This window comes from Suncus etruscus, chromosome 7, assembly GCF_024139225.1.
Source record: "Suncus etruscus isolate mSunEtr1 chromosome 7, mSunEtr1.pri.cur, whole genome shotgun sequence".
Taxonomy (NCBI): Eukaryota; Metazoa; Chordata; class Mammalia; order Eulipotyphla; family Soricidae; genus Suncus; species Suncus etruscus.
The window spans coordinates 56,028,859-56,051,219 of NC_064854.1; the positions used below are offsets into that span (position 1 = coordinate 56,028,859).

The 22,361-nt window shown below is 44.9% G+C and overlaps 1 protein-coding gene across 3 annotated transcripts in view; it reads right to left on the bottom strand.

The window, feature by feature from the left end:
- RALGPS2 (Ral GEF with PH domain and SH3 binding motif 2) overlaps nt 1-21,335 on the bottom strand; it is a 443,748-nt gene extending 422,413 nt beyond the window's left edge. For all 3 annotated transcript variants that reach the window (XM_049776392.1, XM_049776395.1, XM_049776393.1), the window contains exon 1: nt 21,127-21,335. In XM_049776392.1, coding sequence (XP_049632349.1) covers nt 21,127-21,331 — 205 coding nt within the window. In that variant the 5' untranslated portion in view covers nt 21,332-21,335. The remainder of the gene's footprint in view (nt 1-21,126) is intronic.
- Nucleotides 21,336-22,361: the final 1,026 nt, after the last annotated feature.

Below are 22,361 nucleotides of genomic sequence, written 5' to 3' on the forward strand. Positions count from 1 at the left end.
CTAGGATTCATCATTTACATATGTGTGTGATGCAAAACTAAGGACTAAACTTTCTTTTAAAATATACAGCTAATGAATTGTTCCAGCATCATTCACTGAAAATACCACTTCTTATGTACTCAGGATGTGTCTCAATTATAAAGCATATGCACTACAGGGAAACAGGTTCCAGAGGAACTGACTAAGATGAAAGCAAGCCCAGTCACCAATAATTCCTGGGCTTCCAGAAAAATCCTGGGAATTACATAACATCCTAAAACATCTGTTATAGAACCAGGCTCTGAGCTGTACTTGGTTTTTACCCAGGAGCCTATGAAAGTAAGAATCTCTTTCCTGTAATTACAGATACACAGTGGGAAGTCAGTTGGCGTGTAAATCCTGGACTAGATAAAACTGGGCCACAGATGAAGATAGCTCAGGTTCTGAAGACTGCGTGGTCTCTAACTTATCAGTAGTCTCATTAGCCTGATCCAACATAAATCAACAGTCTTCTGAAAAAGGCATATTTCTATGGCGTGGAAAAAGTATCTTGATATTTTGTAAATTATTACTAAAAATACACCAATTTTAGATAGCTACCAGACTTTGTTTAACATTTCCTTAAGTATAAAAATTTTCACACCACTCGCCCACATACAGTTATGTTGTCTGCAGCTAATAAACTTGGACAACTCTGAAGATTTCCTACAAAAACATCATGTTATCCAGAACATTACTACATAGCCAACAAGCAGCATTAGTTACTGTGATGCTATATGACATTCAGGGGAAACTCGAGGGTCAAGGTTCAACAAGCTTCATGCTGATTGCTTTCTTATAATAGCAGCTTGAATTTTTCATCAGCAAAATGAAGAAATTAAATCAGTCTGTTCTAAGCACAGACTGCACGTGAACTGGATGGGTTTTTAAACCCATGCCAGGAAATAAGTCGAACACAGAGTAACAAGGAGAAGGCGTCAGGGATCGATACCAGAACCACGAGAGATATCCATTAGGGACCCAGTTAATCTATTCTAAGGTTTACATCACAAGTGGCTCTCCACATCAGATCTGTAATTATGGGAAGGAGAAGACACTTGAGACAAATGTACAAGCCCAGGAAGGAGACAGATGTTACCAGAAAGGGGATAAAGGAGTCCTATTTAAAAAACACTAAAAAAAAATAATAAAATAAAATAAAAAACACTACTTTCAGGGGCCGGAGAGGTAGCACAAAGGTAGGGCATTTGCATGGCAAATACTGCACGTAGTCATCATTAGACAGACTGAAAAAACGAGCTTCTGTTCACAACCAGCACCTGTCCTACCATCTTTGTCAATTGTGAGTGTCTCTCTGGCTGTGTGAACAGGCAAACATGTCTGCTTCAAAGAGACCTGAGTAAAATCTTTTGACTCAAAATCTGGGAAAAATCTTTTTTTGTTTGTTTGTTTTTTGTTTTTTGGGCCACACCCGTTTGATGCTCTGGGGTTACTCCTGGCTAAGCGCTCAGAAATTGTCCCTGGGGCTTGGGGGGACCATATGGGACGCTGGGGGATCAAATCACAGTCACCATCTTTCCTTGGCTAGCGCTTGCAAGGCAGACACCTAGCCTCTAGTCTAGCGCCACCTCGCCGGCCCCTGGGAAAAATCTTTTGACCCAAAAACCTGAAAAATAAAAGTAGTCTGTTATTAAAATGGTGAACACCTGGGGCTGGAGAGATAGAATGGAGGTAGGGTGTTTGCCTTTCATGCATAAGGAGAAGGTCGGTGGTTCAAATCCCGGCATCCAAGAGCGATTTCTGAGCAGAGTCAGGAGTAACCCCTGAGCACTACTGGGTGTAATCCAAAACCAAAACAAAACAAAAAAGGTGACTACATGTTGTTATGCATTGGTCCGAAGATCACATGATTCCTAGAGTGAGCCTTAATGCAAACTGTTACTATCAGTTACTATATGTTAGTCACTGTGTTACTATGTTACTATAAAGTTTTTAAATGTTAACAAATGAGCATTTGTTAGGGATACTGATTAAGGGAGCAGTTTAACTGTGTGGGAAGATATGGGTAGCTCCATACTTGTCTCTCATTGCCTTGCATGCAGAAGGACAGTGGTTCGAATCTCAGTCTCCCATATGGTCCCAGGAGTGATTTCTAAGTGTAGAGCCAGGAGTAACCCCTGAGCACTGCCAGGTGTGACCCAAAAACCAAAAAATTAAATAATAAAACCCAGTCCCTTAAACTGTACTCTATATGCCATACTGTATATGCCTCAATTGTTCATCCAGATAAAAACTATCCAAGTCATATTCTAAGAAATTTCTATGCATCTAGGAGTCAAAGTGATAGCACAGTAGTAGGGTGTTTGTCTTGCATGCAGCTGACTGGGACTGACCCAGGTTCAATCCCTGGCATCATATGGTTCCCCAAGCCTGCCAGGAGCAATTTCTGAGTGCAGAGCCAGGAGTAACCCCTGAGCACAGCCGGATGTGATTAAAAAATATCAACTATCAATAAATTGCTTAGCAGATAATAATTTAACAGCCTCACTGCAAAATACATTAATTTTCACAATTTGCTTATTGTGTTATTTTAAAAATAATTTTATTACTACTTTTCTATAAACAAGTAATATAAAATATATTATTTTGTGTCTGCCAAGGGAGAGGCTTAGCAATAGATGGGAATCTGGGGACAATGGTAGAGGGAATTTTACAGTAGTGGTGGGAGTGGTTGGAGCAAATGGTTGTTTTTTTGTTTATATGTTTGTTTTGTTTTGTTTGCTTTTTGGGCTACATCCGGTGATGCTCAGGGGTTACTCCTGGCTATGCACTAAGAAATCGCTCCAGGCTTGAGGAACCATATGAGTTGCCAGGGGATCAAACCGAGGTCGTCCTGGGTTAGCCACATGCAAGGCAGACACCCTACTGCTTGCGCCACCACTCAGTTTGGAGCAAATGTAATATAAGCAACCATGTTATACATAGTCTTTAAAAATAAAGTAATTTGGGGCCGGGCGGTGGCGCTGGAGGTAAGGTGCCTGCCTTGCCTGCGCTAACCTAGGATGGACCGCGGTTCGATCCCCCGGCGTCCCATATGGTCCCCCAAGAAGCCAGGAGCAACTTCTGAGCGCATAGCCAGGAGTAACCCCTGAGCCTCACAGGGTGTGGCCCAAAAACCAAAAAAAAAAAAAATAAATAAATAAAGTAATTTGTAAAAATAATTTTTTAGTACGTTGAAAGTAGGGACACAGAGGAACCTAAGAATTCTGAGAAATACATTCATCTATTTGTGGCAGCAGGAGCTGAATTCCAGGAAAGTCACACCAATTTGGTGCTAAGTCTCAGGTCTTTAAGGAAGGTCATTCAGGGAAACAGTCAAAAGATTCAATGCAGGGGCCAAAGTGATAGCATGGCAGATTGGGTGCGCCGTGGTTAACCTGGGTTTTATCCTCATCCTCAGTACTTCAAATGGTCCCACAGTTTTCAAATGGCTTGGTGAGAGTACAGTGGGTAAAGTGCTAGCCTTGTATGCAGCTCACCCAGATTCAATCCCCAACATCCTATATGGCCCCCCTGAACAATGCCAGGAGTGATTCCTAAGCAGAGAGCCAGGAGTAACCCCAGCGAATTTCTGGTTGCATCCCCAAAACAAACAAAAGTATTCCATGCAACAGGAAGGGCGCTGCCTTACATACTTCCCACCTAGGTATGATCCCCAGTACCATATATGGTTCCCCCCCTCCCCCAAGTCCCACCAGGATCCCTAAGCAGTCAGGAAAAACCCTGAACACCACCAAGTGTAGCCCTAAAACAAACAACAAAAATCCAATGCAAAAAGACTTGTTCACAAAGACAACCAGGTTAATATAAAAATTTTGAAAAATATTAGTCTACAATAGGACAATGATTAAATAAGTTTAGAGTCATAGTTTCTGATTATAAACTAATAAAACAGCATGACAGAACGGAAAATCTTGAAATAATGCAAAACCGAGCCAGAGTGATAGCACAGTGGTACAACATTTGCTTTTCATGCTGCTAATCCAGAATAGACCTACCTCGGTTTGATCCCCAGTGTCCCATATGGTCCCCCAAGCCAGAAGCGATTTCTGAGCGCATAGCCAGGAGCAACCCCAAGCATCACCGTGTGGCCCAAGAAAGGAAAGGAAAGGAAAGGGAAGGAAAGGGAAGGAAGGAAGGAAGGAAGGAAGGAAGGAAGGAAGGAAGGAAGGAAGGAAGGAAGGAAGGAAGGAAGGAAGGAAGGAAGGAAGGAAGGAAGGAAGGAAGGAAGGAAGGAAGGAAGGAAGGAAGGAAGGAAGGAAGGAAGGAAAGAAAGAAAGAAAGAAAGAAAGAAAGAAAGAAAGAAAGAAAGAAAGAAAGAAAGAAAGAAAGAAAGAAAGAAAGAAAGAAAGAAAGAAAGAAAGAAAGAAAGAAAGAAAGAAAGAAAGAAAGAAAGAAAGAAAGAAAGAAAGAAAGAAAGAGGCAGGCCCGGAGAGATAGCACAGAGGTGTTTGCCTTGCAAGCAGCCGATCCAGGACCAAAGGTGGTTGGTTCCAATCCCGGTGTCCCATATGGTCCCCTGTGCCTGCCAGGAGCTATTTCTAAGCAGACAGCCAGGAGTAACCCCTGAACACCGTCGGGTATGACCCAAAAACAAACAAACAAAAAAAAAAAAAACAGGAAGGAAGGAAGGAAGGAAGGAAGGAAGGAAGGAAGGAAGGAAGGAAGGAAGGAAGGAAGGAAGGAAGGAAGGAAGGAAGGAAGGAAGGAAGGAAGGAAGGAAGGAAGGAAGGAAGGAAGGAAAGAAAGAAAGAAAGAAAGAAAGAAAGAAAGAAAGAAAGAAAGAAAGAAAGAAAGAAAGAAAGAAAGAAAGAAAGAAAGAAAGAAAGAAAGAAAGAAAGACCACAATGGTTTAGCGATAAACAAAATACAAGATTTATAAAGAATTCAGAAGGATATTAAATCCATGGAGTAGGATGGGTCATTCAACAAACAATGCTTCAGACAGCAAAACTGACATCTCTCTAAAGGCTAAACTGTGAGGCATATCAGACCTTAGGCCAGAATCAATTCCAAGTGGATCGCAGATTTCAACAAAAGAGAAAACAGTCCCATGGCAAAGCACCAGCCTTACACACAGGAGGACCCAAGTTCCAACCACCAAAGCACCAGGACAACTCTGTCAAGTATAAATAACCCCAAGCACTGTGCTCTGAACCCCCAGCACAAATGCCCTGGTCAGCAGAGCATGACCATTCTTCACTACTCTCTCCCCTCTCTTCTCTCCTCTGCTCTCTTCTCATCCTCCCTTTCCTCCCCTCCTTTCCTCTCTTTTCCTCTCCTCTCCTCCCCTCAACTAACTCTCTTCTCTTGATCGTTCACTCTCCTCAACTAATTCTCTTTCTCTTGCTCTCTCTTCACTCTCAACTCTCTCCCCACCCACCCTGAATAAAATGTCTTTACTTCAATTAAAAACAATCTTTTTAAACAGCTGAGGATGTGGCTCAGCATCAGAATACTAGCCTTGTATGTGTGAGGTCCTAGATTTAACCCCACAGTGCAAATAAAGAAAACTTTCACATATTAAACTTTAAAAATTAATTAAAAACTAGACAAACCACAGGATAATTATTTACAACTTCAAAAATTAAAAGGCTATTCCAACTATAAAATAAATACAAAAACCCATAAAAGAATGAATGACACATGACACCACATAAAAGCAATCTTCTACTTAGGCTATATAGCCCAGTGGTAGAGCACTTTGCTTTCAATGTATAAAGCCCTTACTGAGGACCATGAAAGCCAGTGGATTTTTAAAATGTTATTTTATTGAAACCACTGTGATTTACAAAGTCCTTTAAGTTGGATTTCAGATACACAATGAATCAGGGCCATTCCCACCACTGTTGATCTTCCTCCACAATATTTCCAGAATGCATCCTATACCACCCTTTGCCCCCTTGGCCTGCTAGTATAACAAGCACTTTTTTTTGGGGGGGGGGGCAAACCCAGCAACGCTCAGGGGTTCAGAAATCTCTCATGGCAGGTTTGGGGGACCATATGGGATGCTGGGGATCGAACCTAGGTCTGTCCCAGGTCGGCTGCATGCAAGGTAAATGCCCTACAACTGTGCTATCATTCCAGCCCCAACAAGAACATTTTAAATTTAGATTTTTTATAGTTTGGGTCTCTTGATTCTTTTGTTGTTGACTTTGGCTTAGAAGAAAGGATTTTTTTGTTTGTTTGTTTTTTTGGATCACACCGGCAGTGCTCAGGAGTTACTCCTGGCTCCACACTCAGAAATTGCTCCTGGCAGGTTCGAGGGACCATATGGGACGCCGGGATTCGAACCAATGACCTTCTGCATGAAAGGCAAATGCCTTACCTCCATGCTATCTCGCCGACCCTGAAAGGATATAGGCGGACCATATGGGACGCCAGGATTCGAACCAATGACCTTCTGCATGAAAGGCAAATGCCTTACCTCCATGCTATCTCTCTCCAGCCCAATATATATATTTTTGTTTTGGTTTTGGTTTTTGGGCCACACCTGTTTGACACTCAGGGGTTACTCCTGGCTATGCACTCAGAAATCGCCCCTGGCTTGGGGGGACCATATGGGACGCCGGGGATTCGAACCGAGGTCCATCCTATGCTAGCACTTGCAAGGCAGACACCTTACCTCTAGTGCCACCTTCCCGGCCCCCCAATATTTTTTAATGGTCTCAAATGTGAAGATTTTTGGATTCACAGATATAAAAAGTTAAAGACATCACTCTTTGCCTTTTTATCCATGTACCTTAAAATGGCTTGCACTAAAGATTATTTACTGCCCAATCACTCCTCTACCTGAGAAATGTAGGGACTTGTTAAGTTATGATTCATCCAGGCATCATGTCAGCATGAAATGAATGAGGACCCACTTACACAACAGCAGGAAACTATATCAGGATGTATAGTTATGTGTGTGTATGTGTTGTGTGTGTACACACACGTGTGCAGGGGAATATGAGGGAGAAACAATGGAGGCAATTCTGTCCCACACCAAAAAACAAAACTTGGTAGTATCAATTCAGATATCAACTCAGATAGTATCAATACAGATGATATCAATTCAGATATAAAGCAATTTAAAAATGCCTCTAGAGGCTAGAGAGATAGCAGAAAGGTTAAAGTGTATGCCTTGCTTCCCAATACTGGTTTTCAATCTCTGGCACTGCATAGGATTCCCCTAAGTATCTCCAAAGGTCAGTCGTGGGCACAGAACCAGGAAGACCCTGATCATCTCCAAAACACCCAAAAAGTTTTGTTTTATGGTCACACCAGTGCTCAGTAGTTACTCCTGGCTCTGTACTCAAGAATCAGTCCTGGCAGGGCAAGAGTGATAGCACAGTAGGTAGGGCATTTACTTTACATGCGGCAGACCCAGGTTCGACCCCCAGCATCCTATATGGTCTTCAGTGGCTGCCAGGAAGCGACTTCTAAGTACAGAGCTAGGAGTAATTCCTGAGCGCCACCAGGTGTGGCCCAAAAACAAAACAAACAAACAAAAAAAAAAATCACTTCTGGCCAGTTTAAGGACCTTTACTGCTGTACTATCTTTCTACATTCCCAAATAATGATAACAAATGGCTCCAGAACCCACAGGACTCATAGCCAGCTTCCTCTATAAGCCTGCTCCAGCTGTCCCAGGAAACACAAAAACAGCACTAGGATTCTGGGGGGTAAAGGAGGATTGTGTGGGAGACATGCTAGGAACAGGAGTGGAGGGAGACAACACTGGTGGTGGGAATGCCCTTCATTCATTGTCACTATGTACCGTAAATAAATCTGTGTAATGAACTTCAGTCACAATAAAAAAAAAAGATAGTTCTATGCAATTTTCCCATACATACATAACAAATATCATAATACCTAATAGGATCCTTATAAGAATTTGTATTAATAAATGCAAATATTTAGAACAGATGTTGAAACATGCATCACCTATGTTAATATAAGTAATCATGTATTATAATTTTGGGGGGTGATCTTGCCTATAAGATTTGGGAGGATATATTTAGTATTATGGATCTTAAATTTTTGCTTGTAAATAAAATGTGGAAAATAATTATAAAGATAATTATTTAAATCAGTAATTGATTATTAAAGAGGAAGAAAAATTCTTTACTAATAAGTTATTTGGGTTTTTTTTTTTGGTTTTTGGGTCACACCTGGCGGTGCTCAGGGGTCACTCCTGGCTGTCTGCTCAGAAATAGCTCCTGGCAGGCACAGGGGACCATATGGGACACCGGGATTCGAATCAACCACCTTTGGTCCTGGATAGGTTGCTTGCAAGGCAAATGCCGCTGTGCTATCTCTCTGGGCCCACTAATAAGATTTTTAATTAAACAAATGTAAGCTTAATATGTGAATATTTAGAAACAGATGTTGAAACATGCATCACCTATATTAATATAAGTAATCAATTTCATTAATATTTATAATGTTTAGCCAATCTGGAGCCTATTAACAATTATGTAAAAAGTCTAATAAAGGGGGCCGCCGAGGTGGCACTAGAGGGAAGGTGTCTGCCTTGCAAGTGCTAGCCAAGGAAAGATCGTGACCAGGGTTCCATCCCCCAGGCATCCCATATGGTCCCCCCAAGCCAGGGGCAATTTCTGAGCACTTAGCTAGGAGTAACCCCTGAGCATCAAATGGGTGTGGCCAAAAACCAAAAAAAAAAAAGTCTAATAAAGATGATTCAGTGTGATATATTTTAACCAAAAAAAAAAAATGCAAAAACCCCATTGGGGGCCGCTGTAGTCATAACACAGCAGGTAGGGCATATACCTTGCACAGGTGGACATGAGATCCATCCCCAGCATCCCAAGTCAGGAGTGATCCCTGACTGCAGAGCCAGGAGTAAACACTGAGTTACCCTGTGTGTGACCCAGAAACAGATCAAATACCTTGGATCTCACTCTTGGCAGTTCTCTCTCCCCATCCTACCCCCACCCCTCCAGGAGAGGAAGGATACAAAAGAATGTCACACACATACTATTTATGTAAGAGGAACAGTAATAGGCGGCCTGATGGCAAGCAAGAGGAAAGAGCAGAGAAAAAGACTTCATGTACTTCCTTTTGAAAAGAAGGTGCAACATTAATCAGTTAGAACAGGGGTCTCAAACTCGCGGCTCGCGGGCCATTTGCGGCCCTCCGTACAACATTTTGTGGCCCGCGGCCAGCCTTCAAGTATCACAGTATTCGCGATTATTCGCTTACCAAATAATCGCAATAAAAATCACATTAGTAAGAAAAAAATCGCATTAAACATTCGCATACCCTGAGCAGTTCCGTTTGGGGTATGCAAATGTTTAATGCGATATTTTGCAATTTTTTTCTTACTAATGCGATTTTTTTATTGCAAATATTCAGTAAGCGAAATCCCTTATGCGGCCTTGCCTCACCCCGACTTTGCCTCCTCGGCCCCCAGGTAAATTGAGTTTGAGACCCCTGAGTTAGAAGGTTGAAAAGTGAAATGCATTTCAGTATGTTAGAGGCTATCTCTAAAATTCTCAGGGACCTCCTAGTGCCATGCCTGGCAGTCCTGGAGAATGGGGCCTGTGAGGTGCCAGGGTTCAAGTCCCAGGCCACGAATATGTTTTAAGCACTTTCAAAATTAGAAGAAAATACACTGTCAAGAAAAATAAAGACAGGATATAAATACATAGTATGAGACCAAATGTGTACATTTGTACACAGAAAGGACTGGAACAATTGGTAAAAGAGTACATAGTTGGGGGGTAGAACTATTATGGTTTCATTCTCTTTAGACAGAATTAAAATGTAAATTATTTATATTAGACATAGATCATACTCTTAGTAAAAAAATATCTACATCATGATATGAAAATATTTATATCATGATATAACTATCATCTTCAGCTGGTAGTTAAAAGAAGGTAGCCAGGGAGAGAGCTGAACTGGCAGAACTATGCCTGGCACATGCAAGACCCTGAGTCCAAACCCCAGGACATCTGGTATGAATCAGAGACGCCCTGCACTACAGTGTACAGGAGGTGGTGGCATCCAACACCTAGGCCAACCACTGCCAGGCATAACCAGGCATATAAAATTATATATAAGCCAGGCATATAAAATTCATGTTTTTCAAAGAGGGGGAGATAGCAAATTAACTGTCTTAAATTTATTAGAAGTTATCCAACATTAATGGTCAAATATCCTTCTAAAACATCACTTCTAAAGAACTCAAGCAATAGCACAACAGGTATGTCTTTTGCATTGCATGTGGCCGACCTGAGTTTAATTTCTGGCATCCCACTGAGAATCCCTGAGTCTGCCAAGAGTAATTTCTGTATGCAGAGCCAGGAGTAACCCAAATGCTGCCAAATATGGCCCAAAAAAACAAAACAAATAAATAAATAGATTAGGAATTATCCAGTGTTAATGGTCAAATGCCCTTCTAAATCATTACTTCTAGGGAGCCCAAGTGATAACACAACAGTTAGGGCATTTGCCTTGCACACAGCCCACATGGGTTTGATCCCCAGCATTCCATATGTTTCCCCAAGCCTGCCAGTAGTAATTTCTTTCTTTCCTTATTTTTTGTTTTGTTTTGTTTTGGTTTTTGAGCCGCACCAGCAGGCACAGGGGACCATATGGGATGCTGGGATTCGAACCACATTGGTCCTAGGTCAGCAGCTTCAAAGCAAACGCCCTACCACTGTGCTATCTCTTCGGTCCCACCAGTAGTAATTTCTGAGCACAGAGCCAGGAGTAGCACCGATGGGTATGGCACAAAAACAAAAACAAATGAAAAAAGAACGTTTTAAATGGATAAATATCTGGGAAAAGCTTTTTTAAGGTCTTGATTCTGGTTCACTGCATCAGGACTAGCAGGAGATGATGATTCGTTGCCCCGTTTTCTTTCTGTTTAGTCCATCTTTGTTTTTGGTTACCCAGGTAATGTACTTCCTGGACTTCCCTTAAACACTGTGAAACCAACAATCTGCTGTTTCTCACTGTCCACTTTTCCTGACCTCAGACTTGAAAGGCCAGTTCCCTCAGGAGGAAGCAGCATGATCTCGAGGCTAAAACAGGAGGCTAAGGAATCTGAGGTTAAGAGTTCGAATCCTGACCAACTGTGAAATTTTGTCTCCAATTTGGGGAATAATCCAAACTTCCTGTGCTGGCTTCCTCAGTGAGGAAGTTTCAAGGATTGATGTGTACACACGTACTTTGGCCTATTGAAAGTATCTTGAACTTTTCACATTAGCAGTTTCTTAGCTTCAGAAGTGATTAGGGGTCTTTTATAGGGCCCCATTGGAAGAACCACCACAGATTTTAAGCAATGCTGGCCCAGGGAAATCTAGGGAGGACTAAGGATGCAACTGGACCTCAGTCTGCTTTCACAGTGAGGCAGATGCAGACTCTTCACACCTGGGAAGGAGGGGGGAGAAAGGAGGAAGGGAGGGGAGGGGAGGGGAGGGGAGGGGAGGGGAGGGGAGGGGAGGGGAGGGGAGGGGAGGGGAGGGGAGGGGAGGGGAGGGGAGGGGAGGGGAGGGGAGGGGAGGGGAGGGGAGGGGAGGGGAGGGAAGGGAAGGGAAGGGAAGGGAAGGGAAGGGAAGGGAAGGGAAGGGAAGGGAAGGGAAGGGAAGGGAAGGGAAGGGAAGGGAAGGGAAGGGAAGGGAAGGGAAGGGAACTTCAGACGCAGCCTCCTGCCTGCCCGCTCCACAAGGCTGGAGAAACGCCCATAGGCATTTTTAATTTTTTTTTTTTTTGGTTTTTGGGTCACACCCGGTGACGTTCAGGGGTTACTCCTGGCTATGCACTCAGAAGTCACTCCTGGCTTGGGGGACCATATGGGACACCGGGGGATCGAACCGCAGTTCATCCTAGGCTAGCGCTGGCAAGGCAGACACATTACCTCTAGCACCACAGCCCCAGGCACTTCTAAATGACATCTGCAAGAGGCTGCTGGGCAGCCTCCTCCTGTTCACACTCCAGACACAGGTCTTCTTCCTACTTTTCGTAATTTACAGACTTCTGCCTGCTCACTAGGAAAGCAGCGCCACTGAATGGGTAAAGGGTTTCCCCAACCACAGGTCTTGAGGAGCACCTAAACGCTTCAGAAGATGGGTGTTTTTACAAACATCAGAGTGCAATTATCCCTCTGCCAGGACGGGGTGAAACTATTTCAAGGGTGCCCATGAGCACACATGAAGCTCCTCCTCCTCCTGGCTAACAAGACCAAACACCTCTGACTTAAAAAGTTATTCCAACAGGGCGGGACGGCAGAGCAGACTGCTGAATTTTTTCTGGATTAACTCAGTCATTAGTTGAATGCTTTTTTGTGGTTCCCCTACTTAAAAGGTGATCAAATCACTCTGTGCTACTGAAGAGGACAAGTGCAAAGAACAATTACATAAACCTCAGCTTCACCTCACCCGCCTCCTTCCCAGGGAACAGAGCCCAGGGGAACACTGCCCCCCACCTCACTTTATCAGAGGACAGCCTGCTTTCTCTTGCCCCATCATTTCAGAGAGATCTATCACATTCAACAGCATAAAGCAGAACCGTTCATCATTTTTAAAGTGTATGCACAGAATTTTATATTCTGAATAAGATCAAAGACATGCTACAAAATAAACTATTCTAGGGACCGGCGAGGTGGCGCTAGAGGTAAGGTAGACAGCCTTGCAAGCGCTAGCCAAGGAAAGATCTCGACCACGGTTCGATCCCCCTTGCGTCCCATATGGTCCCCCCCAAGCCAGGGGCAATTTCTGAGCGCTTAGCCAGGAGTAACCCCTGAGCATCAATCGGGTGTGGCCAAAAAAACAAAAAAAAAAATTTTTAAATGAACTATTCTAATAAATAGGAACAGAGCCAGAATGATAGCATACACTTGCCTTGCACACAGCCAACCTGAGTTCAATCTCTAGCATATTTATGAGTCCCCAAGCCTTCCAGGAGTAATCTCTGAGCACTGCCGTGTGGCCAAAACCAAAATAATAATAATAATTAGTAATAATAATAGACCTTCTAGATATTCACAAATAATAGGCTTTCTAGATATTCAATATCATTGTTTGCTATTGGTGGGGTGTGTTTTGAAGGGAAAGGTCTATTGTTGTTGTTGTTGCTGTTGTTGTTGTTGTTGTTGATAGGTACTAATGGGTCTCTCTCTACAGTGCTCAGAGAACCATGTGGTGCCAAGCATAGAACCTACACGTCAAATACATGGTCCAGGTCTTTGAACTTCACATTACTTACATCAGAAAATGTGTACCGATCTTCAATCCAGTATCTGCAGTTTCTAAATCCAAAAAGCTCTAAAAAAAAAAATTCCAGAAATTCTCTGGCAGTAAATTCTGACCTGCACTGACATAACGCTATTTATAGTCCTTGTACCATACTTAGTGTGGTATTCAACTCATCTGTTGAACTGCAGAAATCTGAACATGATTAACTCCTGAATGGTGCTTCATCTCACTTAGAATTAACATACAAGAATACAGACACACAGACACACACAAACACAATTTTCTAAAAATCAAAATGTTTTCATTTCTGAAACAGTTTTGGGTATCTAGCCTATTCTTCCAACTTTTTTGGGGGGGATGGGGTCACACCCAGCATCTTTCAGGAGTTACTCCTGGCTCTATGCTCAGAAATTGCTCCTGGCAGACTCAGGGGACCATATGGGATGCTAGAATTCGAACCACCAACCTTCCACATGCAAGGCAAACATCTTACCTCCATGCTATCTCTCCAGCCCCATCTTCCAACATATTTTTAGGTTTTGAAAATAAAGTAGGGGCCCGGAGAGATAGCACAGCGATGTTTGCCTTGCAAGCAGCTGATCCAGGACCAAAGGTGGTTGGTTCGAATCCCGGTGTCCCATATGGTCTCCCATGCCTGCCAGGAGCTGTTTCTGAGCAGACAGCCAGGAGTAACCCCTGAGCAATGCCGGGTGTGACCAAAAAATAAATAAATAAATAAATAAATAAAAAAGAAAAGAAAAGAAAGTAGTAATAAACCAGTAGAATAGTGGGCAAATAAATACCAAGATGATATCAAAAAAAAAAAAAAAACAGCATCACCCATGAATGACGTTTAAGTGAAATATACTACTTTTTCTCAACAGAAGAAATGGGGAGAGGGGCCCTTTGAAGTCCACCTGGGTTAAAATAACAGTATATAAGCCAGAGCAGGTATAGTAGAAAAGGTACTTGCCTTGCATGAGACCAATCTAAGTTCAATCCCCTGCATCCTATATAGTCCCCAGAGTCTGCCAAGAGTGTAGTGATACCTGAGTAAGCTTTGCACACGATTGTGTGTGGTCACACAAAACGAAACAAAACAAAAAACCTTACTTCAGTTTTGGGCTAGAGAGACTTCAAAGGGGCTGAGCAAATGCTTAAGAATGGGTTCAATTTCTGGCATCGCGTGAATGATGCCCAAACACAGAATTAGATGTAGTGCCTAAGGATCAAGAGTTGGCCCAAAATTTAAAGAAGCAAACAAAAGCAAACTTTCAGTCTTGGACAACATTTACATATTAATGCAAAGCACTAGTCATCAGTGTATATTTCAGACAAGGAAGGATGAGTGACTCCCTTAAAATATGCAGGGTTAATTATGGTAAGCACATTCTGTATAAGACCAGTGTGTTAGTCATATCTAATTCATACTGAACCAAAAAAGAACTAACTTCCTGGATGACTTACTGGTTGCAACATTTAAAGTAAATAACAGACATTCTCAAAAAGCGTAATAAAAGATATCTTATAAATAAAAAATATCTTTTATCTTATTCATGTAACATAAGCCATATCATTCACTACACCAGTTGAGAATTCTTTGTCCAGGGGTTGGCAATAGCACAGTGGGTAGGATTTTTGCCTTGCATGTGGCTGACCTGGTTTAGATCCCTGGCATCCCAGATGGTACCCCCAGTCTGCCAGGAGTGATTTCTGTGCACAGAGCCAGGACTAACCCAAGTACCACAGGATGTAGTCCCCACCCCCCGAAAAAAGAATTTTGCATCCATCAACTTATGTACAGTTTGAGAAATTCTTACTAAATTGGGGCCGAAGTAATAGTACAGTGGTAGGGCATTTGCCTTGCACACGGCTGACCCAAGATGGTCCCCTGAGCCTGTCAAGAGTGATTTCTGAGTACAGAGCCAGGAGTAACCCGAGCGCCACCAGGTATGGGCCAAAAATAAAAACAAAAAAGAAATTCTTATCAAGTTGCCAGGGCACAGTTTGAAGGCCAAATGGCCACATGATGTAGTGTATGATTCCTTTTCCTTCAACTTGCTCAAATGGCCCAGGCCTTCAGAGAGGTCTCAACAACTAGCTTTATGTACTAGCTTTATGGTAGGTTGTATTAACTGATAATTCTAGATAAATCTGACAAAACGACCCATATTAAACATGGAACCATATTAAACAACAGGCTGCACACATGCTTTACATGCAGTGCACCCAGGTTCCATCCTTAACACCACATGGTTCTCAAAGAACCAATGGAAGCAACTCGCAAGCACTAAGCTGGGGACGAACTTTTAGGAGATTTCTTGGTAATTACTAGACTGTGATAACCCTATCGCTGCTCCAGCTACAGATGTCACTGGTCAGTACAGCTACTGGGATGGTGAGTGCAGGGGCATTTTGAGAGTCTCCCCACCAAGAGTACCCAACGTGTGTATTCCCCTGTATAAGGTGGTCCCTACTCACCATCGGAACAGACAGCTGAGGCCTCTGCCCCTGCTGCCTTTACTAGGCGGCTGAGCTTTTTCAGCCAATTGACTTGCTGTGAGGTTATAAATATCTGAAAAATGTTCTGCATTTGATGCTCTAGGAGTCTGCATCCATATTTAGCTGTTGGTGGCATGCCTTTGTTCAAGCAACTCTACCACCCCTACAAGCAGGCAGGTTGCAGTCTTGATGGGTCAAGGACACAAGGATCAGTGTTCAACAGGCAGCAAACTTAGCAGAAACAAGCACCAATCTATTGGCCATGGTAACACTGATCAAAGAATCAAGACAGCAATACAGAGATAAACAAAAGTCCCCAAGGTCAGAAATCTAGTTAGTCTTGATAGGGCCCATGCATAACTTATTCCAATGCTGAAATAAACAAATGCAACATTTTATGGCTCAAAGCAAAGGAAGGGGAGATGATGTGCTTCGTCTTGGCTGAGTGTCAAAGATGAGTTCTGAGGTTTGCAATCTAAGAAAGGTCCCCCATTACAAAGCTCCAAACACAATCCCCAAGTTTGCCCATCGTGGCAATGAACAACACATGACATATATGACATATATGAAGTATCAATACAAGAACAGACTCAGAACAGTCCAGTCTTCAAACTTTGTGAGGGGAACTGATAAAATTCCAAAAGCTTCTCTTGCTATTCTTTACAAAGTAGGAAGCCTTTGCTATTGCCATCTACGTTTTTTGCCATCTACATATACCTCTCATACAGAGAAGTATACTGCCATGTGAACCTCCTTCCAAAGCCAATAGCACTTAACACCATTCCTTATTCTGTATCCCTTTTAAAACCTACAGAGTTATTTTAGGTTAGATCCCAAAGCTGAAAATGCTAGGCCTGAGCAAGATCCCCATCCCCACTTTAGTATCTTGTGAAAACATTCCAAACAAATAGACATCTGCCTTCACATTCCTCTTTTCCAAAGGCAGTTCACTGACCTTCTGTGAAAAGAGCTCCCCGGTCCCTCCAGACAAGATTTAAATACATCAAATTGTGGGTTTGCCCCACGCCTATCTCCAAGAACGAGACCAGAATTGGTAATAACCTGTAGGTAACAGAGGAGGGCAGGTGACAGAATCAGAAACCTCCAGAGTTAAAAAAAAAAAAAAAAAAAGGAACATAGGGGCTAGAGAGATAGCATGGAGGTAAGGTGTTTTTGCCTTTCATGCAGAAGGTCATTGGTTCGAATCCCAGCAGCCCATATGGTCCCCCGAGCCTGCCAGGAGTGATTTCTGAGCATAGAACCAGGAGTAACCCCTGGGCCTTGCCAGGTGTGACCCAAAAACCAAAAATCAAAAAAAAAAAAAAAAAAAAGACCATAGAGGGTAAATAATTATAGAGCGCACACTTTATATAGAAACCTAGACCCGGGGCCGGGTAGGTGGCGCTGGAGGTAAGGTGTCTGCCTTGCAAGCGCTAGCCAAGGAAGGACCTCGGTTCGATCCCCCGGCGTCCCATATGGTCCACCCAAGCCAGGGGCGATTTCTGAGCACATAGCCAGGAGTAACCCCTGAGCGTCAAACGGGTGTGGCCCAAAAACCAAAAAAAAAAAAAAAAAAAGAAACCTAGACCCACAGAGTTCAAATTACTTGCCCCAGGCCAAAGAGGTAGTACAAACCTTATTAAGGTGCTTCTGCATGGGGTGGGGGGGATCAGAGGGGTCAATCACAAGCACCACATATGGTCCCCAGAGCACCACCAGCAGATCCCTGATACAGAGCCAGGAGTAAATATTAAGCATAACTGGGTACAGTTCCCCCACTAAAAATTTTTTAATTACTTATTCATAGTCAGAAAACCAATTTGTGGCAAAGACAGAATATTCAGGTACTTTAAGGTCCAGTTGTAGTTGTGGGTTGCCAGCACCTGTATTTAAAAAAAAAAAAAAAAGGCTATACTTGAAGACTCCTTAAATTGGGAAGCAGCAGACAGATTTTCCAAACAACCAGGGTTTTGCACATAGAAAACAACTAAGTCAACAAGAAAACCAAAATAAACTAACTATTCTACAAATGAGTTTCATCATTCTAACATTTTTATTTCACAGCTTTTCAATGAGTGCTGTAATACACAACTAAAAAACTGGCTAAGGGCAGAGAGAAAAGTCATGAGTCATTGGAATAGTTTTGGAATATTTCTATCAAACTACAGATAAGGCCACAGTACATACAAGAGCTAGCTGCTATAGAAGAACAAAAGCTGAAACACTAAACAGTAAATAATAGCAACATCAGGCTAATTGAGAAAGGAAGAAGGAAGAGAGTTACAAAGCTAATTGAAAGGGGAGATGAAAGAAAGTTACAATGTAGTAAAAAGTCTAATTCACTGAAATTCACTCAGTGTGACAGAATGTATGTACCATACATATTTACTTATTTGGGGGGGTGGTAATTTATTGATGGAGAAGGCCACACCCAGCAATGCTCAGGGCTTACTCCTGGCTCTCTACTCAGGAATCACTCCTACAGGATGCCAGGGATGGAACCAAACCCCGGTCAGCTACATACAAGGCAGTATTCTACTGGCTATGATATTATTCGGGCCCATCATGAACATTTATTTGTGAAATACATATGATTTATTATCATTTGTCACAAATCAACCCTAGAAAGAACTGTGAGAATAGCAATGTTTTTGTCAATTGAATGACTGTTATCACAAGTCTAGAAAAGCCCGAGAGAATAGTTTTGGATGATGAAATACTGAAAAACATATACACAAATGCAGTTTAACTCTGACTTCTAAGATACTTAACTGTGTAAAAATAGAAAGGGGGATGAGAACATGGAACAGCAGATTCAGAGCAGGCTCATCTTCAGCAGCTCATAAACTGTTGTAGGAAGTTACAGGCTAAATGGGATTAGCAAGTAGAGAGGGACAATCAGGCAAGAAAGGTTTCAATCTGTTAAAACCAGACCTGGCTGAACATCCACCATCTCCTACCATCTCCTACCTCAATTATTTCAGTTATTCTGAATATACCATCAAGGACACAAACATGGGTCCGAAGCAATAGTACAGAGATTAAAGCTCTGCCTTGCTTGCTACCAAATCTGGTTCGATCCCCAGAGTTGATCGGTCAACTCCGATCAATTCCCCAGATCTCCAGGCATGGCATATAATCCCCAGAGTACCACCAGGAATGAGCCCTAAACACAGAACCAGAAGGAAACCCTGAGGAAGCTGGGTGTGGCCAAACACACACAAAATACCACACACAACAAAATACCAAGTGGTACACAAATCCGTAAGAACTATAAAAACTATAAAAAGAATGTAATTGCTAGAGATTTAGGTCTGCAGGGGTAATAAAAAAAATTACTTCATCTATTGTTCTAATTTCATAGGAAACAAAGACCTAATCTGCTACCTCAAATTGTAATAGACAGTCACTGACCAGCCAAACTGTGACCAGATCCCAAAGTTCTGAACTCTTCCTGTTCTCTTTGAGATTGTGTTGGGTCAAAAGTCATCTACATTGTTCAGAGACAAACTTTCAGGTCTCAATCATGAGGAAATCATAAGGGCATCTCTTGCTTGAGAGGAAGAAAAGGAAAAGAAGGGGACCGGAGAGATAGCATGGAGGTAGGGCATTTGCCTTGCATGCAGAAGGACAGTGGTTCGAATCTCGGCATCTCATATGGTCCCTCGAGCCTGCCAAGAACGATTTCTGAGCCTTGAGTCAGAGTAACCCCTGAGTGCTGCAGGGTATGAACCAAAAACCAAGAAAAGGAAAATAAATAACACAATGTCTTTGGCCACTCCAAGCTTAGATGCACATAACCACAGAGAACATAGAAACAATCAATGTGCCTGACTGACCCCAGGTTCTGCCAATTGGCTACCTTCCAGTACTGATGTCTCCTTCGACAAAAAAAAAAAAAAAAAATTTTTAAATAATAAATAAATCTGGGCCAGAGAAATAGTACAGACGGTAGGGTGTTTGCTTTGCACAAGGCTAACCGGAGTTTGATTCCCCTACATCCCATATGGTCCCCGAAGTCTGCCAGGAGTAATTCCTGAGCACAGAGACAGGAGAAACCTGAGCACTGTCAGCTGTGGCCCAAAAAGAACAAAACCAATAATAAATCTTAATAAATCTTAGAGGTTCTCAAAATGCAGAAAGTCACAGTTCTGGGGGCCAGAGAGATTGCACAGCGGTAGTGCTTTTTGCCTTGCTCGCAGCCAAACCAGTGATGGTTGCTTGAATCCCAGCATCCCAAATGGTTCCCCCGAGCCTGACGGGGCGATTTCTGAGAGCAGAGCCAGGAGTAACCCACGGAGCACCACAAGGTGTGACCCAAGAACAAACAAACAAAACTAAACTAAACAAAACAAAACAAAACAAAACAAAAAAAGAAAGTTACAGTTCAGCCCACTCATGTCAGGCTCTAACTCATTGGGCTATGAGTTTTCCCAAGCAGCCTGGGTTCTCACGCTGTGACAAGCAAATCTAGCCCTAACAGATCTAACAGAATCTCATCACTGTTTTAATTCAAGAGAGGAATGCAGGGTGGAAAAATTCTAGTGTGCGCATCACTTTCCCAGTACAAAGATTGGGGGAGGGAGGAGGGCTCTTGACAAAAGCGAATGAGCCGCAACAAAGGGGCCATCTGGAATAACCCCATTACCCTTTGGCCTAACTGGGGCTGTCCAGGGCAACTGAGGTTCAGAAAAGAAGCGCACAGGGATCAATCAGCACTGCACTCTGCCTCTTTCCTAATTCCATTTGCATCTTAACTGAAGTTTACCCGCTAAACACTTCAGCTTCTGCAAACAGCCAGTGTGCCTCGCTCGCTTGATTTCCTGGGGGAAAGACAAGGGAGGGATATGCCACCTTCTGGAAGCTGGACTGATAGTTCTGCCTGCAGGTGGACGGACATATTAGAATTATTATTAGAATTAAGCGCAGAGTCTAAAACACCTTAGAACAGGCTGCGGGTACCTAGAAAGATCCAAAGAAACGCACTCATGGAACACAAGCGCCCCAGCGCGCAGGACAGGAGGAGAAACTTAGTAGAATAAGGCAGGGGAGGGTCCAAAGGGGGTGCAAAAGGGGCTCGGGAAGTAGACAGCTACTGAAGGAGGACAGAGAAGTCCTTGGAGGGGGGGGGGCTGCATTTTGCACGGGAGGGGATAAATACTGCAACGAGGTAGAGGTTGCATTTTGCACCGGCGGGGGGGGGGGGTGAGTAAGGTGCTGAATTTTGCAGCGGGAGGAGATGGATGGATTTTGCACGGGGGAGGAAGAACTTGGCGGTGGTGACTGCGGCGAAAGTTGCCCGGGGAGGAGATGACTTTGACTTCTGCCAAGGGAAAAAGGGGGTCGCCCCGGGGCTGGGGGGAGGGGGCATCCTTACCGTACACGCGGACCCAGCTCTGCTGCTGGCACACCGACTCCAAGAGGATGCGGTCCAGCATGCCCCCGGCCACGGCGCCGCTCACGGGCACGGCCGCCTCCAGCTCGTCGGGGGGCAGCGGCGAGTCGGACGGCTCCAGCGCCGGGAACATCTCGGGCCACGAGCGCGCCTCGGCGGCGCCCCCGGACGCGGGCGACAGCTCCATGGGGCGGGGGCGGCGGCTCAGCGGGGACAGGGACGTGGGTGGCGGTGGTGGTGGTGGTGGTGGCCGCTCGGCCCGGGCTCCCCGGGCCCCGCGCCGCAGCCCACCTGCAAGCGGCGGGCGGGACCGGCGCGGGCGAGCGGATCCAGCGTGGACCCGGCCCGAGGGGTGGCGGGGTGGCGGGGTGGCGGGGTGGCGAGGTGGCGAGTGGCTCAGGGGCGGCGCCCTCCCGAGCGGTGGCACCAGCTGGGGAGCGCACTCGGGGCGCTGCGCTCACGCCCTCGGCCTCCTCGGTGCAGCCCCGGGCAGTCCCCTGGCCCTGGCGATCGCCGCAGCCCTCAGTCTCCTGGATCACCTCGGCCCCCTCAGGTGCTCCGGTGCCCCCGATCGCCTCGTCCCCTCAAGTGCCTCAGTCCCCTCAGTCCCCACAATCGCCTCAGCCCCTCGGTTCCCTCAATCTCCTCAGCCCCCTCAATCGCCTCAGCCTCTCAGTCCCCACAATCGCCTCAGCCGCCTCAGCCCTCCGCGCGCGTGTCGTGTCGTGCCGTGTCCTGTCGTCTCGTCGCGTCGCGTCGCGTCCCCGGCGAGCGCCCCGAGGCTCGGGGATGCGGCGGGGCGGGGCCGGGGGCGTCTCCGAGCGGGGCCGCCCCCTCGAGCCGGCTCTCTCTGTCTCTTCTCCCTCCCGGGAAGGAGCCGAGCACCCCGGGCCCTCCTCCTCCTATTCCTCCTCCTCTTCAAGTCCCAGAGGCAGCGCCGCCGGAGCCCTCCGTCCCCGGCCCGAGCCCCGCGCGGAGCAGCCACACAGCCGCGGCGACCGAGGCGGCGACGGCGGCTCAATGAGGCGGCTCCCGAGGCGGCGGCGGCGGCGGCGGCGGCGGCGGCGGCGGCATCCCAGGGAGATAGGCCGGAGCAATCGACGCCCGAGCGCCGGCCGCGTGGGCAGCCCGGGAAGCGAGCGCCGGAGCGCAGCGGCGGAGCGGCACGGCGGCGGAGGAGCGCCGCGGGGCGGACGGGCACGCCCTCCTCAGGCAGG